Source organism: Micromesistius poutassou (genome assembly GCF_964030765.1).
Source record: "Micromesistius poutassou genome assembly, chromosome: 14".
NCBI classification, from domain to species: domain Eukaryota; kingdom Metazoa; phylum Chordata; class Actinopteri; order Gadiformes; family Gadidae; genus Micromesistius; species Micromesistius poutassou.
Window position 1 is genome coordinate 6,643,066 of NC_140284.1, and position 26,571 is coordinate 6,669,636.

General features: G+C 44.1%; 3 protein-coding genes across 3 annotated transcripts; 1 reads left to right on the forward strand and 2 right to left on the reverse strand.

Moving 5' to 3' along the window:
* Positions 1–172: 172 nt before the first annotated feature.
* Positions 173–9,205, reverse strand: LOC311358688 (zinc finger protein 654-like; the record flags this gene model as incomplete). The annotated part of the gene is made up of 11 exons (XM_084478817.1): positions 173–2,754; positions 3,170–3,834; positions 4,139–5,269; positions 5,481–5,765; positions 5,957–6,098; positions 6,233–6,369; positions 7,297–7,499; positions 7,684–7,819; positions 7,944–8,025; positions 8,228–8,373; positions 8,972–9,205. 11 exons carry the CDS (start codon positions 9,203–9,205, stop codon positions 1,686–1,688), a joined length of 4,230 nt encoding a protein of 1,409 aa, XP_084334943.1. The 3' UTR covers positions 173–1,685.
* Positions 9,206–14,420: 5,215 nt separating this feature from the next.
* Positions 14,421–17,065, forward strand: LOC311358872 (tubulin alpha-1A chain-like; the record flags this gene model as incomplete). The annotated part of the gene is made up of 3 exons (XM_084478973.1): positions 14,421–14,556; positions 15,854–16,002; positions 16,085–17,065. Exons 1-3 carry the CDS (start codon positions 14,436–14,438, stop codon positions 17,063–17,065), a joined length of 1,251 nt encoding a protein of 416 aa, XP_084335099.1. The 5' UTR covers positions 14,421–14,435.
* A 3,626-nt stretch (positions 17,066–20,691) lies between these two features.
* htr1fa (5-hydroxytryptamine (serotonin) receptor 1Fa) lies at positions 20,692–21,909 on the reverse strand (the record flags this gene model as incomplete). The annotated part of the gene is made up of 1 exon (XM_084478207.1): positions 20,692–21,909. The coding sequence occupies one exon, from the start codon at positions 21,907–21,909 to the stop codon at positions 20,692–20,694; it is 1,218 nt and encodes a 405-aa protein (XP_084334333.1).
* Positions 21,910–26,571: the final 4,662 nt, after the last annotated feature.

Below are 26,571 nucleotides of genomic sequence, written 5' to 3' on the forward strand. Positions count from 1 at the left end.
TATTGAACACAAAAAATAGTGGAAATACATTTTGCTAAATCAGAAACTAAATTGCTAATAAATTCAGGTAGAAAATGTATTTTAATCTGAAATACTGCTAGCATTTAGTTTCTTTTTCAGTAAATTATTCCCATTGTTTATGTTTCAGGAATTCTTCCATAGACTTTAATTTAAAACCATATGTATATATTGTTAAAAGCCTATTGTGTTCTTTGAGATGCACTGAACATTATGGTTAGGGTTAGAGAGAACGTGAAAGAGACAATTACAACTTGACATTTTCTGTTAAACATTATTTGTAAAAATGTTTGGGTGAAACCCCAATCAGCTTTGAACCTGATGTATTTGGAAGACTAATGTTGAGCAAAAGGAAATTCTCACAAATACATGCATGTAAAAACTGTATTTGGATAACTTAATGAAACCAAGCACAGGCTGAATGTCAGGTAATGCATGTGGGCTAATACAATTAGCATTAATCTAGTATACAAATAATCACTTCTTAATATAATACTCATTGTTGATGAAAATGGGCCATGATTGTTCTTACCTTTGTCATAGCTGTAGCCTACAAAGACAAGGCATGCCAATTAACAATCCAAACCAAATAACTTGACCTAAAACAGAAAAGTTGTTCTATCCAAAGCAGATGGGCGAATTAATGCTTTTAAAAGAGATGGGAGACATATGCCGCTTTTCCACCGACAGTATCGACTCGACTCGACTTGGTCGCGTTCCCTTCTAAAAAAAGTACCTCTTCAATGTGGGCGGGTCGTAGAAAAGAACCTCTCCAACACGGGCGGGTCGTCATTAGGTTTTAATCACGGGAGACGCGATTCCCGGGAAATCTGAATCTGATCAAGACTATTTCCTGATTCCCGGGAAAGGTTATGATGGGAAATAAAGTAAAATAAAAAGCGCAATGACTGCGCGTCTATTGTTGTCATACGGTAACGTTGATGGAGGCGAAACTCGAGCCCTGGGAAAGGAACGACACTAAAACGAAACAGCGAAACGCTGATCCTCTGGAGCCGGTCCGTGGACTCCAGCCACGCCGGACACACACAACCACACCCGACACACACAACCACGGACAGCCTAACTCTAGCCCCGGGAAAGGAGCGACACACACGGCGAAACGCTGATCAGTGTCCCCCTCGGGAGCGGGTTCGTGGACTCGAACAACGCCGGACACAATTTAACTTTGAGTGATTATTCCCATTTACAGCCACTGGCCAATCAGTTACCAGCAGCCTGTTTACGTCACACAAAAGTACCTACTCCGCTCGCTTGGAACCTCGACGGAGGTAGTACTAAAAAAAAGTACCCGGTACTAGGTACCGGGTACTTTTTTTGTCAATGGAAACGCAAAAAAGGCGTGTCGAGTCGGTACTGGCGGTGGAAAAGCGGCAATATTGGGGAATAAGGAACAGAGTGTGCCTACAATACCCAATTAATACAAAAGAAGCTGTTGTACATTTCTATAAGTCTAAGGCCCATTTCTCTCCCCTTAACAAGAACACTTGCTTTGAGTGCACTTAGCTGGTTAGGGCTCAAATCTAGGGGAAGGGGGAGAATTGGGACAGGACCTAAAAGCACCTTCAAATCCTTGCCACCACAACATTTTAACTTGGTTAATTTGGTTTATAGATAGCCCGTCTCCGCTTTTGAAAGTGACAATTGTCTTAATCACTTTCGTCATCTGTATCAAAACCAAAGAGTGCAGAGCACTTGTTGAGTGCCTGGTGTTCCTCTAGTTCCTCTGGGGTATGGTAGGAGGAGAGGCATTTGCTGCAGCGCCGCCTTGTGTTGCTTTGTGCAGCCTTGGCGAGGGCCTGAGCCGCCGCTTCTTCTTCTTGCTCTTGCACACGCCTGACCTTCCATGAGAGATTTTTGACACTCTTCACGGTCGCCGAAGCTTCTCTCCTTTTGGGCATGTTGAGCTTGGTCTCCGGGAGGTAGGCGGAGGGCGGTAGCCTGATCAGGGGAGCGCTGTGGAAGTGCGCCCGCGGAGAACCGTCACACTTGGAGGCTTTCTCCTCCATGATCTGTGGTGCGTCCAGGACCTGTGCCTGTTTGGTCATGCTAGCTTTGACATTCAGCGACTCCTCCGTGGAGAGTGGGTTTTCTAGACCCGCTGGGGTAGCGATAGTGGAAGTGGTTGGCTCCGGTTGCGTTTTGTCTACGCTCGCCTCGGATGCGTGGCCGTTAAGAAGAGTTATGTTGTGGTCTGGGTCCTCGGAATGCTCGTTTATCTTTGGCCATGTCTCGGACGTGGAAACCACGGCAGGCCTGCTGTCCGAGGGGTTTTTCGCTACTGCTTCAGCGGTTTGCTCATCATCACTGAGCGGGTGACTGTCCAACGACCCCAGGTGTTGTGCTTTTGAATTTTCTTTCTGCTCCTTGGCGTTCTGCAGCCAGATCTCCTCAATCTTTACTCGCTGTTTCCAGGGCGCTTCAGCGTTCTGTGGGATTTGATTAACAGTACTAGCCAGGGCCTCCACCTCCTGCTTTAGCGGCGCTGGGACATAGTGTCTCCACTCATGGTCGTAGAGGCCCTGGAGGTTTGGGAAGACTTGTTTACAGTCTGGGTTGTAGCACTGGGCTCTGAGCGGTTGGTGGGTCTTTACATGCTCTCTAAGTTTCAGGGCGGTGACAAAGCGACCGTTGCAGTCCTCGTGGTAGCAGAAGTGGCAATTGGGCGCATCATGGAGCTGCATGTGTTCCTTATACTGCTGGAGGAAGTCCATCGGCCTGTTGGAGAAAGCGCACAACGAGCACAGGCTGTTACTTCAGATTAGAAAATTCAAAATCAGTCCAACAATGACATAAAAACTGGCATGCTCCACGTAAAAAGCTGCAATTCCCTTGCTTTTTCCCGGCAAAACTGTCACAGTTCAAATATAATAGAAATCAACAAGACACAGGTTAAATTATACTCTTTCCATGTATATATATATATAATATAAAGTGATGCAAATGTATGCATACAAATCCATCACGTAGTTAGTCGATACATGAATTTACCAATATAAAGTGATGCAAGTGTATGCATACAAATCCATCACGTAATTAGTAGATACATGAAAGTAGTAAGGGTTCATATTAATTAAAGGATACAATATTAAATTGAAGTTATATATATATATATATATATATATCTCTTTACCTTATGCAGATTGTGCATTTGCTCTTAGACCACAGAAACGTCTTCTCCAACACATTCTCCTCTTTCAAATGGTATTTGATGGCATGCTTCAGTAGGATGGCGTTCATCTTTAGAAATATTTTATTACAGCGCTCCGAGGGGCACAGGTAATAAATAAAGTCACCAGCGCCACACTTTCCATCCACCGGATTCCCCTGCTCCATGCCTTCTCCCTTCTCTTCCAAGAAAGACGGATCTTTCACAATGACCAAGTCCTCCTCGATGACCACCTGTTCATCCTTGAACGGTGCCCCCTGCCACAGATGGCCAGTGGTGCTTTTATGGTTCTTTTGTCCAGGAAGACTCCTTTTAAGAAGACTGCGGAGGTTTCGGATGATACTACCTTCTCTGTTGAGGACCACCTTAACGTCTGTCGTGTCGGGGATGGGCGTGTCCCTACGCATCTCGTCTATATGCTCCAGAATGTGTCTTTTGGCTAATCGGAACTGCTTGAACCGTTTACTACAGAATATGCACAGAAGTTGCTTGCCCCGCAGGTGGGAGATTGCATGTCTCATCACATTCAGGCCTTTGAAATTCTTCACACAGAGCGTGCAGCAGTGCCTCAGGTGGCTAGATAACTCTGTGCGATGAACACGGTCTCTCCACGATAAATTGCTAGTAGCCTACAACAGGAGACAAACAAATACAAAGGGCAGATGGGTGTCAATTATTAACTCAATAGCAAGCAATGGGAAAAGAAGGACACAATTAAAACTATTCCCAAGATTATTCCCATGTACATTTAGACCAACATATGTGCATTGTTTCACCTTATGTTTATTATTATTATTTATTTTTTACTTCCTTGTTGTGAGCTGGATTAACAAATGTGCCATTGTATAGATGACCACCATATATGAATCATGTTACACGGATGTCAATCCAATTTCTGGATGTCATTCGTTTTTTGCTGTCGAATCAACTTACCGGGGTATTTGAGTCCTCCTCTTCTGTTCGAATGGGGCTGCCCTCCAGTTTTGTGTCACCATTTTGGGACCGAATCTTTGTGGATTCCAGTGGCTGTGGGTCCCAATCACCAGACACTTCTTCTTGGAGACAGTAGTTGTGGAAGGCTTGTACGAGAAGAATGCTGCTGGACTCCGCCACTGTGCCACCAAGAGCAATATCAGCGTCGGTAGCTGGCACTCCACAGGCTTCCTCGGTAGGCTTTGAGTCCACCTCCATCTTGGGCTCAATGAGACGAATACAGTCCTTGTTAGTCCCACGTTCATTTTCTTCAAGTGTGCGACTCGGGTCCAATGTAACCTTTTCCGGTCCAATACTTTCTCTGGTTTCAGAATGTGGTTTAATTAAGAAAGGCTCCACCAAGCCTCTTTCCATCATGGTCGTTTCCACCTCATCCCCCTTCTCGTTCTGGAGCCACAGCTCATTATCGGGGAAAGAAAGCTCAAGCTTCGGGAAAGGCTTCCGTCCACGTTTTCTGCCGTTTATTTTGACCGTTGTAAAATCTTTAAGCACTTGTCCCTGATCCAGCCTGGGAAGACCCTGCAGCCATCTTCTTTTTCGGCCTTTCCTTTTAAAGATCTGATTCTTCACACATCTTGAAAGGTACTCTCTCTGGCGCTCTGGCTTGACAGACTTGTGGTTTTCGAGCACTGTACGTTTGCGCCTGAGTGAGTAGTTGCGAGAACCATCTGCCCGGTTCGACGTGCTGTTGGATTTGAACTCTGGGTCATCATCAACGTCTGCCTCGTCCTCTGACCAGGACTGTTGTTTCAAACATATCCGCCTCCGCCTGAGTTTTTTCCTCTTTACTAGCTGAGTATTTTTAGACGGCTCAGGCTGACCGTCCATCAGTCCCCTGTGCTCAAGTGCTGGCGGGCCAGGAGAAATCGATGCAAGATCGAGGCTCGGGGTTGAGCTGTGAACCCAAAAGTCTGTCGTGTTTGTGTCCTCCGGGTACTGCTCCTCATCCTCTTCCATCTCGCTGAGAACGGCCGCTTTCATGGCCTTGTCACTGATCAGCTCCAGACAGTAAGTCCTGAGTGTCAACAGGTTCCAGAACTCAGGATCAAAACAAAGCCGCTCCTTTAGCACCTGGGTGGGGAAAGATATATCACCGTCAATGTTAAGTTATACATTTAAAAGCCCACCAACCACTGTGGCTATCCTTGGTGCTCCTTGCCAAACCAAACATCTGCCCCAACTGTGAAAAAAAAGTATTTTTAAAAGTAATTTAAAGTATGCCATTTCTGTATCCTGTATCCTCTAAAATCAGATACTTTCCCAACCAAAATCCCTCACCAACCTGGAGGATGTAAAAGCGAATGTTGGTGGGGACAGGGTTGTTGTGTGGATGCTGCTCCTGCTCAGGTTGCGTGTAGAAAAGGCACACTGTCTTGTAGGCCTCCAGGCTGCGCTCCTGGCAGAAAACCAGCAGTGCGCAGGCTTGACACACTTCCAGGTCATAGGGCAGAAGGAAGGCTATGGTCTTGCACAGCAAGGAGTGGATCTCTGGGTGGGCTTGCAAATCACACATCTGCAAGCCCCTGGCACACAGCTCCACGCAGAACTGTTCCCCTTCGCTGCCCAGCTGCGCACGTGCACACACACACACACACACACACACACACACACACACACACACACACACACACACACACACACACACACACACACACACACACACACACACACACACACACACACACAGTCAGTAAAAACTAGTCAACTAACATATTGTCAATGAATGATTAATTGGAGAGAAATGGTATGCAAGTTTACCTCAGCATTGACTACTTTGATGAAGGGGAATATGGCTCTTATGTTGGTAGCAGTCGACACCAAGTGATGGCACTCTGCCAGGAACCCCTGTCCGGACGGGTGGGCTCTGAGAAATAGCCTGCTCCATAAAAAGACAAGGTCCCTAGTGGAGGGCATGGGAATATATATTAAACTCTTTACATACAATGTGAAATAACATTCAGAAAAGTCTAGATTTTAAATCCAATTCAGCTTACAAAAGTATTTCAAGAGGTTCCACAGCAAAAGCCTACTCACCAGATGTAGTACATGTCCCCATTTTGCAGCTGCTGGTTTAGAAAGGCCTTGCACAGGGACAACAGAAGCTCATCCTTCTCGACACTCTCCGTGTTGCAGATGATCTCCACTGCATCATGGCCATCTATCTCTGCCATCTATGTTCATGAAATGCATAGAACCACCATCAGACCAGGTTAGCCATTTTCAATTTAAGCAATAGATCACGACAGGCTGTGGAATGTGCTCATTATACCCCTTAATTGTGGTATAATGAGAACATTTCACTGACTGAAGTGATCTATTGCTTTTATAAAACGGTTACGTAAGTATGGTGAAATGAAAGTCAGAGACACCCTCAATTTTGAAAAAGTGAGAAAGTCGGAAAAGCATTTTTTTAACAAATACAAAAATGTAGTCCTTCCTGGCTGCCTGCAAAGTGCACGGTGGTTGCTATGCAACACACTGTAGCATCCTTGAGAGAGAAGGCTATAGACGGTAGCTTGGTTCACCGGCAATTTAGCCTACTATCGAGCAGTTCACTCACTGTGTGCCTATTGCTTTACAACATTTACACCCTCTCCAGCAATCAACATATTTTTAGGCTTCAGTGAACTATGCTATTGCTTTTATATATAAACAAACAACAGTTCAAGTTAGGCGCGGAGTGATACGGAACTCCGTAAACTAAATGGCTGTGTGTATACGCTCATTATACAACAGTTGGGAACCAATCATATCGCTTGATTTAAGCCACCCGTTTTATAATTCAGCTCTAGTGCTAGATAAGACTTGTGTTATACTACTATTAGTGTTCAGCTTTTGCAAAAGCCTCAAACTTCTAATGTTCCATAATTCTTAGGTTGCATGATTGATCTTTGTCACAACAAAAGTGACCCAGAAATATCACATAGTAGCTTCACACAAAAGGAAAATAAATCCATTACAAAAACTTAAAACCATATAATTTCAGGAAACTGCAAAACCCAAAGTGTATATTATTTTATACATATTCTACTTTTATATGTCAATTAAAAGTAGGTTTCATTGTTCAATGAATTGGTCACCTCAGCTTTCAACCTTACCTCCTTGTGCATGTGTTCATGTAGCGAGGCCTTATAGAGGCAGGTGAGGTAGGCCTGGTGGAAGTACAGGTGTTTGCTAGCCTTGCTGTTCTCCATGCAGCTTTTGGCCAGGGCCATGGCCTCCTGCAACCGCTCACACGCCTGCAAGTAGCGCACACGTAATTCCAGGAACAGAGGGACCTCTGAGCTGAAGTACTCCTCGACTGGTAACAGAGAGAGTTATGAGATTCAGTCAACACTTGAAGGGAAAGCTTGTCAGCATAGGCTTAAAACAAATAAATAAATACACACAACAAACGTGAGGTGACCGACTGACAAAGAAGCCCTGCAAACAACGATGGCAGAAAACACAGAGGAAGGGACTTTTGGATGTGACTTTCAGCATACCATCGGCCTGTTGGACAGAAGCCTCTTGCAGAATATCCTGAAGCACTGGACTTTCCCAGGGTCCCCCAACTTTGATGACCTGCTTCACTTGTTGCATGTAGGTGTTGTTGTGTCGCAACAACCGTGAATGGCATGCCTGCCAAGTGGGTAAGAAGACTTGTTGATAAGGTGTATATTGCCAACATGAATCATCCAATGTAAGACTACATACAGCTAGATTAATTCAAGTACTTAGTTAGTCTTTTCCATGTATTTCTCACCTGAAAGGAATCGATTATGTCTTTTAAAGGGTATTCCACAAACTCTTCTTTCCTAAAGAAAAGCATTAGCTCAAAAAAGCTCCTGTGAGACAAGATAATACTCAGTTAAAAAGTGTTAACCAAGGATGAAAAGAAACCACATCAAAACATCAAACATCAAAATCCCTCACAATTGTAATGAGTGAGGACCAGCACTTTTGGATACCTGCATTTCTACCCTTTTGGAATTTGCAGAGTGACTCAAAATCACAATCTAAAACATCTGATCACATCGAACTACTTACACGGCCAGGCTGCTCAGGGTGTAATTGATGTGCTGGCATTCGGCTGGAAAAGCAGCGGCTGCCGTAGTGAAACTGCAAAGTGCAGACCGTAGTACTTTCAGTTGTGGAAGAGGTACCTGCCATCTTCCGGTGTGCTCTTCCACCAACTATGTGGAATAGAATACAACAAAGCCAGTAAATAAACGAGTATCATGGAAGTTTTCGTTGCCTGTATCGAAAAATACATTTGCAAGACACTCTAGAAATGTTTTTAATGACTTTGTTGACGTATTGTATTTTGCAATATCCGGGAAATATAGTCCTATATATAGTATCTTGTAGAACAATAAACGATGTCAATCGCGTAAAATACTCTTATAACGTATAACTGCCTGGTAAATACGCATCATAACACAAGCCCACACCAAAGTCCTGCGTGTTAGTGATTACAAACACTGAAGCTAGCAATAACATGCTAACCATAGTCACCTACTATACTATAAATCAAGGGAAGCACGTTTGAAGAAGAAAATAAGTGGTATATTATGAGAATGACATATTTACATATGACCAATGATATCCCCCAAGCAGTGGAATTACTATATTTGGTGCCTCTTCAACAAAGTGCTTTGTGTTGCATCTAGCCGTCACTAGACAGCTTCTATTGAGGCTAGTTTTATAGCAAGCCATGAAAGCCAAATTGGGATTGCCTGAAACAAAAACCGAATGGATGTTTTCAGAATAACATAACGTATCATAACATACCTTGCAAAATTCACCGCAATATTCTTTGCTTTTCAGAGCAGATTTCCCACTGCAGTGCCTTATAAACAAATTCTCCAGAGCCAATTCTAGCCTGTCGCTTTCTATGTCCGCCATACTCCTTACACTAACCAGCGCATAGTCAACGTTGCCAGGTTTGACAGTGGCTTCCTGTTCCTTAGGCTCAATGTCCCAACCTGGCAACCCGTGCAATGAATGATTTCCTACAAATGCCATAACTTCAAATTACCTTCTTTATCTTTTATTTGATATGTCAGCATTGTGGTCTATATTACACTGTGTAGGCCTTGGGCATGCATGTATATTTGCTTTTTTCTACGACGTCATATTAGTAGTAGGCTACACGAAAATGGAATGTGTATCAATAATACATAATACATTACGTCTAGAATAGACCAATTCGTTTGAATGGGGGTGATTCAGCAAGCAGAAAGACATACTATGCAAGGGAGTAATAGTCCCTATGGTGCAGGGTTGTATAGAACCCTGCAACATACAATCCAATTTCCTTCAGATATGCCTAACCAGGTGATATTATATAATTTAAAATAATGATATAAACTAATTCAAAAGGTAGAGTCGAAAACTTGTGCCCTAAATGTAATTGTAAATGTAACACACTTCTTTGCGACAGTAAGCCACCATACTTTATCGGCTGCGGTTCATTAGTGGTTTCACTTCCCCTCATTCACCTCCCCTGAGCCCACAACATACGTCACGGGGAGACCACTAGGAGAGCATAGAAAATGGGCGGAGATTGAAATAGAATGCACCTGCCCGTGTAAACTTTCAGCACAGACTATTACTATTATCAACCGTCAGTTGTAGGCTTAGCGCTATACTGCTTGAATATATGTCAATATAACCGCATACTTACACTTTTCAGATATTTTTACCTACTGCCAATTAGGCTACCCATGGAATTATTTTCGTGCACAAAATACATGGCATTAAAATTTCACTTTATGAGGTTTTCTAACATTAAGTTGAGTTCCTCTAGCCTCCCTATGGTGCCCCAGTAGCTAAAAATTGCGTTAGGTGTAAACCGAGAAGTAGGTGTTGCTCCGCCTTTGAAAAAAGGATAGCTGAAACGCTTCGATGGAGCTGGCCCTATATGACGTCATATGGGGCCATGTTACCTCCCCTTTCTCTGCTTGGCCCGCCCAGAGAATTTGGCCTGCCAATGAGACAATGAGCTAGGACCGTGAGAGTGCCACGTGTGTGTGTGAATACACACACTGTAACGCAAGTGTTCTTTGTTATTTGGATATCTGTTCTACTGTTGGTGTTATGGCGCATAACTAAGCTAGCAAGCTTGCATAAAACTCCCATTTGGTGAAAAGACTAGACTGCGTCGGGTTGGTTGAGAAGGAATTGGGAACTGCGACATGGAGGAGAAAAGGATTGTTGCCCAGGATTGCCCGCTGAACACTGCCCGTTGCCCAGGGTTGTCTCCCGCAGGCAGCGGGTAGCGGGGCTGGGCGGGCAGCCCCGGGGGCGGGCAGCGGAGCTCCAGCGGGAGACAACCCCGGGCAACGGGCAGCGTTCAGTGGGCAGCGGGGCTCTGACGGACAATCCTGGGCAACAATCCTTTTCTCCTCCATATCGTGGTTCCCAATTCCTTCTCAACCAACCCGACGCAGACAACCCCGGGCAACAATCGCGGGCAACAATCCCTTTTTCCTCCATTTCGCGGTTCAGTCTGTACTTAATATTGACGTGGAAGAACCAGAGGTGTCTGAGAACCCAACGCAGTCGTTTGAGATTCATAATATCATTCGGAGGCGCAAACAGCTTTTGACCATGATAATATATATTATATTATATAGATATATAAATATAATATGATATTATCAGAGCTGCCAACTTTTGGGTTTTGGTTGGAGTGAGATTCTGTAAAATCTTATAGCAAGGTCCGCGGGTGTAGTGTTGTTGACCGGGGGGGGAATAGGGGTTGTTGGCCCGGGGGGGGTTGGGATTGGGATTGTTGATGGGGGGGGGGGGGGCGAGCGCGTCTCGACTTTTTTTTGCCGTGAGAAATTGGATGTGTGGCGGTGTCTCACGGTGAAACCGTGAGACACTGATACTCTGATACTCTGATACTGCATCAGATCCAGGAACAGGAATACCAGTGTCCCCACCATGACCTCTCTTCTACTGGTGGGCCCTGACCAGTACCGGTAGCAGCCCAGCATCCAAGCCAGTGAATGACCAGTCAGTCAGAACCTACCCACTGGTGATGCTAAAAAACGTGTGGGAGTCTGGGAGAAGCTACCTAGCTTGTGGAGCCTAATTAAAATGAGGGTTTTGAATTTGATTTTAACGTCGTTTCACAGACGAAACGTTGCTTGTTCCGTTCTTTTTATCCCTGCTGACCCAAAGAGTGACCAGTATCCCAGTGGACACTCCATTTTCTAATCCCAGTTGCTTTACTGGGATTAGAAGATCCAGAAGACCTCCTATGTTCATATGTTATTATTATATAGATATTATATATAGAAATTAGGACCATAGTTCACATAGTGGTGGCCACATAAATCAGAAACATGTTTGTTTTCATTTAGCATCTAAAGTCGGCCTTACCTGATAGTATTAGGCCTTTTCATACCAATGACATGGTTAACAGGCAGCGGAAAAAACTGTACTAGTTACTATTCTGGTAGTCCCAGTCCCCAATCCCATTTTACTAGATCGATGCAGTTGACTTAAACATACCTATCTAGAGAAAATAAGTCCATTCTTTTAGTGTCTCATTTCTCCTAGGACAAAATCACTGTAAGCCAAAGAGTCAGAAATAAATGAATTGATGTATTTATTTACCATCTCTAACAAAATAAATTGTACATCATTCAATTTGCATCAAATGTGAGCAATCACCACAGACAATACAAAGCCAGCCATTTGGAGGCCGAAACCTCCTCCACACGTGTTATAATAGAGCCTCTAGAGTTGCATCCATCCATCCATGTGGGATCTAACACACGCATTGGAATCTCCTGTTTTGTGATGTCGTTTTTTTTTTTTTGGCCCGGTCGTAGGGGTGGCCAGCGTGGTGGCCGAAGTTTGACCAATGGTGGCCACGGCCACCCCTGGCCACCACGTGGCTCCGCCACTCACCGGTCGCCTGGCACGCAGCCGGTATGCCGCCGGTTGCCTGGCGACGGGGCAAGTATAAAGACGCTCCCCTGCCTCCGTCTATAAATTCAAACCGCGCCGGACCATAACAGACAAACGTAACGGACAAACAAGTACTCCTTCTCCTTCTCCTCTTCGTCTCAACGTATACGTAATCATGGTAAGGAACGATTTAGGTACTTTTAAGCGAACTTTCAAGCGTTTTGTGCGCGCAATTTCGGCGTTTTGTTCGGTGGAGAACCGCCGACGTCATTTTGAATAACGGTCGACGGCAAACTTCAAAATCAAAATCGATCAAAATCGCAGCTCTGTTCGTTAACTTTGACCTTTTCGAAATCATTTTTTTTAACGAATTATAATTATAAAACGTGCGTGTTTTCTTTATTGTTCAGAAATGTGGGAAGAGTAGTAACGTTGATATTAATTATGGATAAGTTGTCATTAAACGTGATAGGCTTACAATGCCGCAACTCTCGCGGCCCTCACACCGCGCGACAACGAGAGTTGCCTTTAGTTGAACACGCGCGCAAACACACACGCACGCACACACACACACACACACACACACACACACACACACACACACACACACACACACACACACACACACACACACACACACCTAGGGATGTCACGATACCAGAAATTTAATAGTCGATACCAACACCAGTGAAATTACACGATTCTCGATACCCAATTCGATACCACGGTCAAAAACAAAACAATAAATCCCATGTACTTCAACATACACTCATTTATTAAAAACATTTAAACATTACAAAAAACAGTGGCACTGGCATGTAGCCTTCAAGTAATGAATTATTACACTATTAACATTACAAAAAAAGAACAGTGGCATGTAGCGTTCAAGTAATGTATATATATTTTTTAAATACACGCTGAAAGCAGGCAGTCATGCAGCTATGCGGCTCGCGTTTACACTTGCGTGCATGGTGGGGTTTAAAACATAACTTCCAACCTAATATTAAGTCATATAACGCAGGTGCGCAAGGCAGCCACAGGAGACGCCAACATTGTTTTCAACCGCTCGGTACCGCGCCGTATTAATTACCGAAAAGAAAAAGTATTTGAAGAGAATAAGCAACGCTGTTTTTGATTTGTTTATTTGGTTTTGAACGAATAGTTTTGGATGCATGCATCGGCTTTGAGTTGGTTTGTTATTTGAAATTGCATACGCTCGTAACACACACACACGCACACGTGCACGCACACATTCACCGCCGCACCCACTACAAACTTGACATTGAAAACATTGAAACGAGTCCCGTCTGAAACAGTCGCGCAGCGTTCCAAACGCAAAGTACTTCCAGACACGACTCTTGCTATTCTTTTTATCGACGAGTCGAGGCGGAGCCGTCGCACTCGCTGCAGCTGCAGTTGCCGTCTTCCATGTTCCCATGTAGGTGTATATGCTGCCCACGTGACGTCCGGAGGAATTGCATCCTCGGTACCTACGGTACTAAGAAAAACGAGTACCGTCACGTTTTTAGAATTTTGGTATCGACTTGGTACCGAAGTATCGGTTCTCGTGACATCCCTATGCCTGACACACACACACACACACACACACACACACACACACACACACGTCCATAACATGTAGCGCCACTAGGTGGCGCCTCCCTTTTGTTTGTTAAATGCAAGTTAACGTTGAACCTGAAGAAGTGTGCGTGCTCCTCCGCTCTACTACGAGTAACTTAAATATGTATGCATGTATGTATGCTTAAATAGAAATAGTGCCGTTGAGACCTAGCGTGATATGGTCCCAGTATATAATAATAGTATCATAAGGTTAATCCTACCTGTTGCCTACCTGTGACTTCATGCTAACCGGAGCTATTGAATTAACGTAGATATCTTCCTGACCAACCTATCTAAAAGGTTATTTAATCTTCTTTTGTACATTTATAGTCAAGCTGGTAAAGGTAATGGGGGACTTTGGTTAACATCAAAAAATGATTTTGACTGCCTTTTAATGTAAAATAATGATTTTGACGTAAACCAAGGGGCAACGATTTCGATCATGTGCCGCAACGTAGGCGTACACAAGTTTGACGTCAACCGTTATTCAGAACGACGGCTGTTATCTACCGAACTGTGGCTCCGAATTACACAAATAATTAAAAAGTTTGCTTAAAAGTACAACAATTGTTCATGGTCTTGAATCAAACTTCTCCCCTCGGCACAGCGTGAGTGCATCTCCGTCCACGTCGGCCAGGCCGGCTGCCAGATCGGCAATGCATGCTGGGAGCTGTACTGCCTGGAGCACGGCATCCAGCCCGACGGCCAGATGCCCTCCGACAAGACCATTGGCGGGGGAGACGACTCCTTCAACACCTTCTTCAGCGAGACAGGGGCCGGGAAGCACGTCCCCCGGGCGGTGTTCATGGACCTGGAGCCCACCGTCATCGGTATGACGGGGTCGGCTAGTTGAAGTCACCCAAGTAATGGTTCACTAGGTGGTTGGTTTAATGTGGTTAAACATTGCAGTGTGATTTCTCCCCACAAACGGGTAATATGTATTTAGGGAGTATTCATCAATCAATCTTATTAAGTCATTACCTTATTATAACTTTAAATATCTCCATTATTCAAAATATTTACAGTTAATAAATGCATTTACATGTACATTATAGCAGCTATTATTATTTTTTAATGTCTTCTCAAAAAACGGGTAATAAGTAATTAGGGTCAGGATTAAGGTATTTATAATGACCTTATTATAACTTGAAATATCTACATTATTGTGAAATATTTACAGTTAATACATTCACATATACATTATAGTAGCTAGTGGTTTGTTTAATATGGCTAAACATTTTTGTTTAGCCATATTAAGATACGTTTGACAAAGATACGTTTGACAAAGTTGCATTTAGATATTTAATAATGCTTACCAGAACTAAATATCACAATAATAGTTCAATCTGAATATGATGTATCATCCTTTGGCACAAGTTAAATATCTAATCTAAATAGAACATAACATGATGTGCAACACATTTTGCATTGTCACTGTGTTGAAGGGGATTTTTCCACCTGCACCCTATTTTCCGATCATTTAGTGTGTAGGGTGTAGAGCTACAAGGTTATCCTTTGGGGCAACAGCTCCACGTCAATATACGTCCTCTAAAGGTGCTTGTTTTTGTCCCTGACTGGCTCAGATTACAGATTACAGTTTTCATTGTGGAAATGATCACTACAGTGAAATAAACTTGTGTCTTTGGTTTTCGTTTGATCCGGTCTGTTTGTTATTGTGTCCAACCAAGTTTTGCTAAAGGAGAAGCCTCGCTCTGAAATCTCGTTGTTGCAGGATATTTCCCTATTGTCATCACAATTCCAACCCTCCTTCTCACAAATCTCTTAGATAGCACTAAGCTATGCTTGCAGCAGGAGAGAGGAGTTTGTAGTCTGAACACAACAAACTCCTCTCTCCCGCTCTCATGCTTCTATCTGCAATGCTTCTTGCAAACATCTCAACTCTTGTGAGACTTCCGATAGAGCGAGACTTGGCTGTCAGTGGCAAAAACAAGCACTTTTAGAGACTACATTGACGGTCTGCTATGGCCCCAAAGGATAACATCGCAGCCTGTTTTTCGTGGATTACAGCTGCAGTGTTCTTACTCAAGCCATGAGTTCTTGGCCAATCTCAGCCTTTATTTCCTTTACGGCGTCTTCATGTGTTTTTGCTTATTTTGCGACGTACAGACGAGGTTCGTACCGGGACCTACCGCCAGCTGTTCCACCCCGAGCAGCTGATCACAGGGAAGGAAGACGCAGCCAATAACTACGCCCGCGGCCACTACACCATCGGCAAGGAGATCATCGACCTTGTGCTGGACAGAACTCGCAAGCTGGTAATATTCATGTCATTCAGGGTATATTAGGGTCATGCATCAAAGTGAATGTCACTGATGGCTGGATGCTGATTTGATCCAGGCGGACCAGTGCACCGGTCTCCAGGGCTTCCTCATCTTCCACTCCTTCGGTGGAGGAACGGGCTCCGGCTTCACCTCCCTGCTGATGGAGCGGCTCTCTGCCGACTACGGCAAGAAGTCCAAGCTGGAGTTTGCGGTTTACCCTGCGCCCCAGGTGTCCACCGCTGTGGTGGAGCCCTACAACTCCATCCTGACCACCCACACCACCCTGGAGCACTCAGACTGCGCCTTCATGGTCGACAACGAGGCAATCTACGACATCTGCCGCAGGAACCTGGACATCGAGCGCCCCACCTACACCAACCTCAACAGGCTGATGGCTCAGATCGTCTCCTCCATCACCGCCTCACTGCGCTTCGACGGTGCCCTGAATGTCGACCTGACGGAGTTCCAGACCAACTTGGTGCCCTACCCCCGTATCCACTTCCCCCTGGCCACCTACGCCCCCGTCATCTCTGCCGAGAAGGCCTACCACGAGCAGCTCTCGGTGGCAGAGATCACAAACGCCTGCTTCGAGCCGGCCAACCAGATGGTGAAGTGCGACCCTCGCCACGGCAAGTACATGGCGTGCTGCCTGCTGTACCGCGGTGACGTGGTGCCCAAAGACGTCAACTCGGCCATCGCCACCATCAAGACCAAGCGCACCATCCAGTTCGTGGACTGGTGCCCCACCGGCTTCAAGGTGGGCATCAACTACCAGCCCCCCACCGTGGTGCCGGGAGGAGATCTGGCCAAGGTGCAGAGGGCCGTGTGCATGCTGAGCAACACCACCGCCATCTCCGAGGCCTGGGCGCGCCTGGACCACAAGTTTGACCTGATGTACGCCAAGAGGGCCTTCGTCCACTGGTACGTCGGGGAGGGCATGGAGGAGGGCGAGTTCTCCGAGGCCAGGGAGGACATGGCCGCCCTGGAGAAGGATTACGAAGAGGTGGGCACCGACACTGTTGGCGATGAAGGGGAGGAAGAAGGGGAAGAATATTAAGTCATGATGAACTCCCCAACAAAAAAAGTATTTATAATTTCTCCCGTTTTACTCATGTCACGAAATATTGACATTTGGCTTCACCTTTGTTAAAGAGTAGGAGATGTTAGATATTTTCATAATTTAATAAAACAGTTTAAAGGTTCAAGCGCAAGTGTTATTTTTTCACCTGGAACTCCAGTCCTGGTTGACCAATGTTAAATATAATAATCACCAAGCAATAAGTCATGAATAGTTAAACGAAGGCAAAGGCAGACATTAAAGTGAGTGGATCAATCATTTAGGCAAGGATTAATATGAATGCACAAGAACTCACTATACCAATGATGCATCGTTTTACAATCAATCATGTGGTTTGATGGTTCTAATCACAAAGAAATCGAGATATGGGATCTTAAAGGTGTCTATCATGTATGCTCATGTTTCATATTCCCTCCATATGTAGAGGATGTTGGCATTGGTGGCGTCTGGTGAGTACACTGATGGTCACACAGTGTGGATGTTGAAGTAGGACTGGGGGGGGGCGACAGTAGCTCAGGAGGTAGAGCATGTTGACTGGTAACCGGAAGGTCGCTAGTCCGATCCCCGGCTCCTCCTAGCTGAGTGCCGAGGTGTCCCTGAGCGAGACACCTCACCCTGACTGCTCCTGACCAGCCGGCTGTCGCCCTGAAGGGTCCACTCCGCCGTCGGTGTGTGAATGTGTCAGTGTAAGTTGCTTTGGATAAAAGCGTCAGCAAAAATCCCCTCAATGTAATGTAAATGTGGAGATATTAGCTGCCAGTGATACTGCAGAGCTGCCAACTTTTGGGTTTTGGCTGGAGTGAGATTCTGTAAAATCTTGTAATGGATACCTTATAGCAGGGTCCGCGGGTATAGTGTTGTTGACGGGGGGGGCGATCGGGATTGTTGGCTGGCAGTTCTGTATTATTTAGGTATAGAGCTCCAGGACTCCCGCCGGAGCACCCGGAGTGTTCAGTGTTCCACTGTAGACACTAGCGCATGGTACCGTGGCCACAAGCTGCTCAGGGCCACACCCCCACCCTCCACCTTGACCCTTGACGTTTGTGGAGAGCTAGAGCTCATTGTGGGACTGGCTTGTAGTGGCTGAAACTCTGCACCAAGGCTGAATTTCTTGAAGGTCTTCAAGTAGGCTACTGTATTAGGGGCCCACTAACACCTATAAAGCATCCATAAAATAGCATGCCATGGGACCTTTAAGTTAACAGGGCATGTCAAACAACTGATGAAACGCAGCCTCCTTTACCCCTTGTTCCCTTGGTGCAGTGAGTTGGGTTACGTGGCATCTAGCGGTCAAGGTGTAGTTGCAATCTACTGAATACCGCCCCATCACCCCGCCACTCCCAACGACGTAGGGGAAGCTTCCAAAATGATCATTGTCAACGACAGCATTGACTAGCCAAGTCAAGTGATGAGGCTCTTTGACAGATGTATTAATTATATTAAGGTATTTAGTAATTGAAACTATATTAAAGTCAGACACGGTAATAATTCATAGTAAAAACACGTCCTCTCTCTAGCAGTTAGGGTTAGGGTTAGTCCATTCAAGGCTACTGTAGATGTGTACATGTTGAACAGCAGTTCAATATGGCGCACTCCGGGATAGGGGACCCGCTGCCTATGTAGCTATAAAGGGCCCATTCAAAGGTAACGAAACACAATTCTTAATTGCATGGGATAATACACTTATTAAAACACTTCTGCTGAGTCTGATCAACTAGACACCACTCGATTTTACAATCCCACTCCACCTTTAAGAAATGTATTCTGAAGGCCCGAGGAGACCATCAATTGTCTACAATAGTTTTGTAGACAAGGGGTTTGCAAACCTTTTCTTGCCGTGACCCACCAGTGGAACTACCTTTGGCCCAGGACTCTGCAATACATTGTCTTTATGCCTTTACGTAAATTGTTCAATGCAATATACTCTCCTCCAATGCAAACTCAATTGACATAGCATTTTGAAAAATGTTTTATTGTGGCCATCACTTACTGTTACCCACTTGGTCCCCCATGTGTGTGTGTGTGTGTGTGTGTGTGTGTGTGTGTGTGTGTGTGTGTCCAGAAAAATCAGAGCAATGAAGAAAGAACAAATCAGAATCAATCTTGATAGGACATGTACATACCATGGCACTTTAATACAAATAATCTTCAAACTACAGTAAAGGAGGCACTCGCTTAAACACACTTATATGAAAGTACTTATATTCATGATTTTCCATTTACCATAATTCAAAAACAATATCTTTCGTAGCCAGTGTGTGGCGCCACAATACAATGTTTTAAATGAACATTATTTAACGTAGTGCAGAATGAATTCATCTTCTTCATCATCTTATGATGACATGTAAAGATTTGGTAGCAATGGTAATAGTCACAACCATTCATTTCAAAGTTATACCTCCTTAAAGTACTCCTTAAAGAATATTTAGTACTTCAATTAGGCTAACCTGGTCCAATATATCTTCAATAAATAAAAAATAAATATTTATGTATTTAAATACTTTATTTTAACCAGGGACGTAAGATGCAGAGTGATATATTGCGGTCTGGAATTTACCCTGCATCGCTGGCCCTCCAGCTCACTCACTCATGTGTCTATTGCACATGTTTGGACGCTGTATGGGATATATAGTTCTATTTCAAGAGCTTTGAGTGGGAGTCGTGTAATGAATACATCTCCACCAGTGTTTTGTTCACATTCATTAATCTGAGGTCAGCCATCGTGGTGAAGGGGCCGGTGAAAACCAAAGTGTCTTTAGGGGGTATAGCAGTATAGGAAGTATGCAGGTAATGCAATCTATACACTTGCTGTTATCACTCTCTAAACTCGCAAGTATGTCATCCATATTCATATATTATGTTATCTTCTAACCTGTACAAAAACTTTTTCCCTCACTCTAAAAAAATGTTAGTATACTTTTTCCTTGATAAACACTGTTCAACGAAAGATGACTTTTTAGAGGAATTTAAATGACTCCAGTATGACGTATGATTTAAGTATTGCAGAATTACAAAATCGATTCTATACAATGTCCCAACAAGATCATATGTATTTCAATCATAATGTATTTCAACGTTGCTCACTCTCCAACAAAGCTGAATAAATGTTAAAAAAGACATTAGTCATGTACTATAACCTCTCCTAACCAATATGAACATGAGAAAGTTTGAACACAAGTAATGATTGGCAATTTCAAAACCTTGAGATGAGGTTTATTGATTTTGCCTAGATCCCCTAAAATTGGTTGGTAATGGTCAATTCCTCCAATTCTCTGGCCTGACAATGTCTCATCCCACTTGAATTAACTTAAATTCTCCCAGGATCGATGTCTGAACAGACTTCAATTAACTTTGAGGAGATCTTTAAGTGTATTAATTGGAAGTCTGGATTTCTATCTGTCACTATGTCTCTGCAGAGCTCAACCACCGAGCCCCCGCTATTTGGAATGACCGACCAAATGTGTGTTGGGAAGAAGTGTGCACCAATCATTTAGTCTTTAAAAAGTGACACATTGTGACAATATCTCATCTATCATTCGATTATTTTCACCAGAACCCTCTACGAGTTAGGCGTGCACTTATGTATGTTTGCGCTGAAGAGTCCATCAGTAATGATTGCATCTAAGCAGTCTTTGAAAAGCTTTTTTAAAGTCCTCATTAAAGATAGTGTAGATAAGCGGGTTAATAAGAGAATTCAGGTAGCCCAACCATGTCAGAAAGTCAGCCAGTTCCATTGAGATACTGCAAGACGCGCACGTGTTGACAATCACCTCTTTGACAAAGAAGGGAAGCCAGCAGACGACAAACGCACCCAAAATCATGCCGAGCGTGGACGCCGCCTTGCGCTCTCGCGTGCCCGAGATCCGAGGACCCTGACCGAAAGTTCCTCGTCGGGACTCGCCTCGGTACGACTCGCTGCGGCACGACTCGCTCCGACGCGACTCGGTCCGACGCGACTTCCTCCGGCAGGCCTTGGCGGCGGCGCGTGTGCGGTCGCGGTCGCGTTCCTCGGTCGACGGGTCGGAGAAAGACTTGTCCTGCAGCACCACGGGGCTCTGGGGCAACGGGCTGCCGTCGCCGGCGGGATAGGAGGAGGGTATCGAGCTCCCGTTGGTCATGCAGGAGTAGCGACTGGCGCGGCTGGCCTCCCGCCGCATGTACAGCGTCTGGGCCGCGCGGTAGATCTTGTAGTACAGGATGAGTATGAGCAGCAGGGGTATGTAGAACGCCCCCAGCGTGGAGTACAGGGTGAAGGCGATATGGTCGTAGGTGATGATGCACTGGTCCTCCTGCTCTGTGTCGCCACTGTAGTGCCGCCAGAGCAAGGGGGGCAGGGAGATGAGGATGGACAGCACCCACACCACAGCCACCATCACCGCCGCCCTGGTCCCGGTGCGCTTGCGAGCGTACTCCACGGCGTCCGTGATGGCCCTGTAGCGGTCGATGGCGATGGCGGCCAGATGGAGGATGGAGCAGGTGCAGCAGGTGATGTCCACACTCAGGTAGATGGTGCACACAATCTGGCCCATGACCCAGATCTCCTTTTGGATGTAGATGATGCTGAAGGGCATGACCAGCACGGCCACCAGGAGATCCGTGGAGGCCAGGGAGCAGATGAGGTAGTTGGCGGGGTGGTGCAGCTTGCGGGTCACTATGACGGTGGTGATGACCAGGCAGTTGATGACGACGGTCACAACAGCAAGCACAGACAGCGTCAGGGTAAGCATGATCTTTTTAGGAGGTGTTCCAGCGGTGTCCAGGGAGTCATAGCTGACACAGCTGTTTGAGGCAAGCGTCTCTAGTGTGCAGTTGGGGTTGTCCATCCTGCTGGGAGAAGGGATAAAGGGACAGCGGGGATTAGATGGTAAAGAGACTCAAGTGTATTTTCTTTTTGCATTCAACAAAACAAGCTTTCCACAGTCTGTATCTCCTTGAACCGGTTATCTGTGACCTGTTATCATTTCTAAACATTAATTTGGTCAAAAAAGATGTAATAAATAGAACCATGAATCCTCCTGCTCTTCGGCTCAAACATGCAAGGCCAAAGTCTCATAGAGACAGCTTTCAGGGATAAAGACGTGAAAAGAGACTGAGAAAAATAATTTGGTAGGAAAGGGCTGTATTCTAGGTTTAAAGCCCAGAACGGCTTATCCAACCATGTATAAAAAAAAATATATGTCCTTTAATGAAATTTTATATACAGGTTAACTTAGCATTCCTGGGCGGTACCTATTAAGGCTTTGCAGTTTCCCCTGCCAGTGGTGGATTCAGCACTGGATCACAGACCCTCAGCTCTGCTGGCTCCAGTATGCTCTCTCTACAAGCTCCGCCATCACATGAACCCACTGTCACTCTTCCAGGCCAAAGAGCTGCAGTGTCGGAGAAAGAGAGGCAGGTTGAGGGATAACATCTGAAGGAAGCCCCAAGACACAAAGGGAGGTAAGTACTTTTTTTTTCTGCGTGCAGACCTATGCAAGAGGTCCGATTTATTTTTTGGGATCTTTTAGAAATACAACACAGATGGAGACATGGGCAACGACAAGGACACAACTTGAATCCACCGTATATGTGTTCATGTATTTGCCACATAGTGTATAGAGATAAGAATCCATTAGATTGCTTAAAATGTAGCGTTAAGTATAGTGACAGATTTTAAGAGACGCTTAATTGAAATGTATTTTGTTCTTTAACATCTCATTCAAATTGTTTCCCAATGCCTCTTTTGTTCGCCATTGTTAGGTTTTCTTCAAGGTAACGATTTGTTTTCTATTCTGGAGTCTATAAAGAAGGTCCCACAGGAGTTCGCCTGAGAGCTGCTGTCAATTATGAGTGGGCATCCCTGCCCACTCTTTTCGCTACCTCTCAGTCCTAGGCGTGACCGTCATTGTTGATCTCCTCATTCCTTACCTTCTAGTATTGCTCAGCATTCTTAAGACATGAGTGGGAACAGTTGCTATAGAAACACTAAAAGTTATCTAATGCAGTGATGGAAGAGAGAAGCAAACTATGTTGCTGCCATGTTTTGAGTGAGCTCACCATGCTGGTCAGTTTAGGTAAGGGGTAGGATGGGGGTGGCAGATGTTAGGTGGGTGGTAATGTGAAATGGCCATTGAATAGAACAACAAGCATAGACACTTTTTTTTTTGTTCTTTTTACCGATGTCGTTGTGTCACGAGCCACAAAATGTTCAACAGAAGTTGCCAACGTCTAATCAAAAGCGTAGTGTTAAAGTTGAGACAAAGAAGAGGATCTTAAACCTAATTTTTATTACAAAGAGTGAGTACTAAAATAAGCAGCAGATCTTAGATGCTGTGCAAAGACACGTTTTTTTCTAATTAATAGTGTCAAAATGTTTTCATAGAAAAAGTTCCTTGGCTATTAATCTTATCCAAAAAATGTTTTACAGAGTTCAGTTTATCCTACCACATACACTCCCACAATTTTAATTAGGCCTGTGTTTATTCACTTCCCTCATAAATATTGGCTGAAGGTCACCCTGGGGATTTGCAACAATGTGGCTTTCTTTGGACAAAGACACCCACTAATACAAAACAATCCATAAATTATTTGTCCCAACAATGCAATATGTTTCCAAGAAAAAAACCTACTATGTTATTAACTATGTCACATGGCTGCCATGGTGATATGCACCAGTTAATTTAATAGGGATACAAAACAGGTCTCACACTAATATTTTAGCTGAAACAAAACAAAAGTAGTGTGCTGTATAAACATAATCCCAGGGAATTCATTCATGTAAAACAAAATATAACCAGTGAACAAAAACTATTCCCTATGAGCCCTTAAGGAGGCCTATTGAACAATTATGATTTGGACCAGCGGTTGTCACACTGATCCACTTAATCACTAAACACCTAGATCTGTCTAATGAAAATTATGCAAGGGTGCTGTTCTTAGACTTTTCTTCAGCTTTCAATACAATTCAGTCTGATATACTGGTGTCAAAGATGGTACAGTTGGAACTGAATCCATATTTAATTCACTGGTATGCTTCTTTTCTTACCAATAGAGTACAGAGGGTGAAAGTGAACAGAACCCTCTCCTCAGCATTAACTACTAATGTTGGGGCTCCTCAGGGTTGTGTAAGCTCAGCTGTACTTTTCACCCTTTATACTGATAGCTGTCGTACTGAAGAATGTCTGGCTGAAGGTCGCACCGACAGACCAGACCAACACATTCTAAAGTACTCTGATGATACAGTTTTAATTTCTCTCTTAAATAGTTCCAGTGATCCTGGACTGCACCAACGTAAATAAGTAAATAAGGTGGTCGAATGGAGTGATAACAACGCTCTCATCATTAACACAAAAAAGACAGGAGGAGATTGTTTTTGGTGCACCACTAGAGATACACAGATCCCCCATTGCTGTTCATAGTGAACAGATCAACCAGGTCTGTTCGTATACATACCTAGGAGTAGTAATAGACCATCTTCTGTCATGGAAAGATCAGATTGAATCAGTGTGTAAGAAAACAAGGCAAAGAATCTATTTCCTTCGCCGTCTGAGCTCTTTTGGTGCTAGTAGAAGGATTCTTCTTTTGTTTTTCACTTCTGTGATTATGAGTGTTCTTCAGTACTGTAGTACCACCTGGTATGGATGTCTGTCTGTAGCCTTAAAGTCACAACTGCTACAACAACTAAGCATTTGTTCAAAGATTGTCGGACAACCACTTCATAGTCTGTATACCTCTATGTATGATAACAGCATTCTGAGGTTGGCAAGGAATATCACCTCAAACACCAGCCATGTGTTGTATAGAGAATACAGGTTGCTACCTTCAGGAAGGAGATACAGTGTTCCAACACACAATGAGGTTAGACTAAAGAAGTCCTTTGTCCATCAGTCAACCTTAAGGCTTAATCAGCAGCTTAGCCATAGGTAAGCTCAGCGGTGGACATTGCTCTCATCTGCATGTGTCTATATATGTATTTTTGTTTTGTTTTCACTGTGTTATGTTGTGTGTAATGTGTATATGTGTTTCTATGCATATAATGGCTGCTGGGTCGCAAGACAAATTTCTGCCCGGCTGACAATGAAGTACTATATCATATCATATCATTTGAGCTTCTCAAGACCCTGGTTTTGGTTTGAACATGTTATGGAACATGCGCTGTGACTGTACATATGATGGACTAACGCACAATTCATGTTTGAAATTCATGTTTTACTGCACAGATAAATACAGGTATTACTAAACGTACGAAACATATTGTATCAGTCTAGACTTTAATTAAGGCAAATGCATTTGAAACCAAGTGGTTAGATCCTCTTTTGTTATTGGCACTGTCGGGTGCATGAATGCGTCCTCATTACAAAATATGTTTTAATGCTGCCTAATCTATTCAAAGGCAGTCCATTTCCCAGCCTTGAGCTTGAGTCCCATAGAGTCTCCCCAGGAGGCCAATGTAATAGAGCTGCCACTCTTGAAATGGCAGTATAACACAGACCAAGTCAAAACAGGGTGAACCTGGCTTCAATTCTCAATATAATCCACTGAAGCACTACTCTGTTGGACTACCCCTGTACACATGCAAAATAATTATGAAAAACATAAACAAACTCTTGATTTTTTGCTGCTTTTTGTTGCATTACCAGCAACTGATTTAGAACGTGGGCTTCCTAGATCCATATTGGCCTTCAAAAAATACCAAAATACCATTACCAATGTGCTGTTGGAACAACTCATCAATTACTTTATTAGCCAATGAGTTATATGACCATTTAACAGCTTGGCACATAACATGTTGAATATCTTACCAACTTTGCTTTAGGATTACCAACATTCATGATGCACCATTATCTTTCAAACCATATTTTCAAAAAGGAAATTGTGCTTAAAATGTTTGCATGAAATGCAACTATACTATATCCCTCATACTATGAGGGATCCCACTACTCTGCGTTCCTTCTCTAGGTTTTTCCCTTGATAAGTCAAGGAGATTAGCTTGCTCTTTGGGGAGTTAGCGTTATGGCCTGTGAAGCACTTTGAGACAATCACACTGTGATTACGAGGTATGAAAATACTATTGACTTTACTTGACTTACCAAGGATGGAAGTGGAAAGGGAACAAATGTTTGACTTGGTTACATTAAAAATAATTGATTTTCAATTTGTAGATAAGTGTTTTATAGTGTATGCCGGAAGTTTTTCACCAGAACCCTTTGTACGTACGATAACGGGGGAGTTACAGTGGCATAATAACGATTGAATAGACTGGCAGTCACTTTAAAATAGACTGAGAGACATTTCTGCATAGTTTTTATGCAAAACAAACAAAGGGTAGACAAAAACTATTAACACAGACAAACATTGCTGTTGGAATGTTCTTGTATACTTCCTCAGACCATGGGAGTAGGCCAGTAAATGCATCTTTTTGCATGGGGATACTGCGTAGTGATAGACATTAGCTAGAAATACTGTGCATGCACATCACTTTATATTTGCCTTAACCTTGGCTCGTC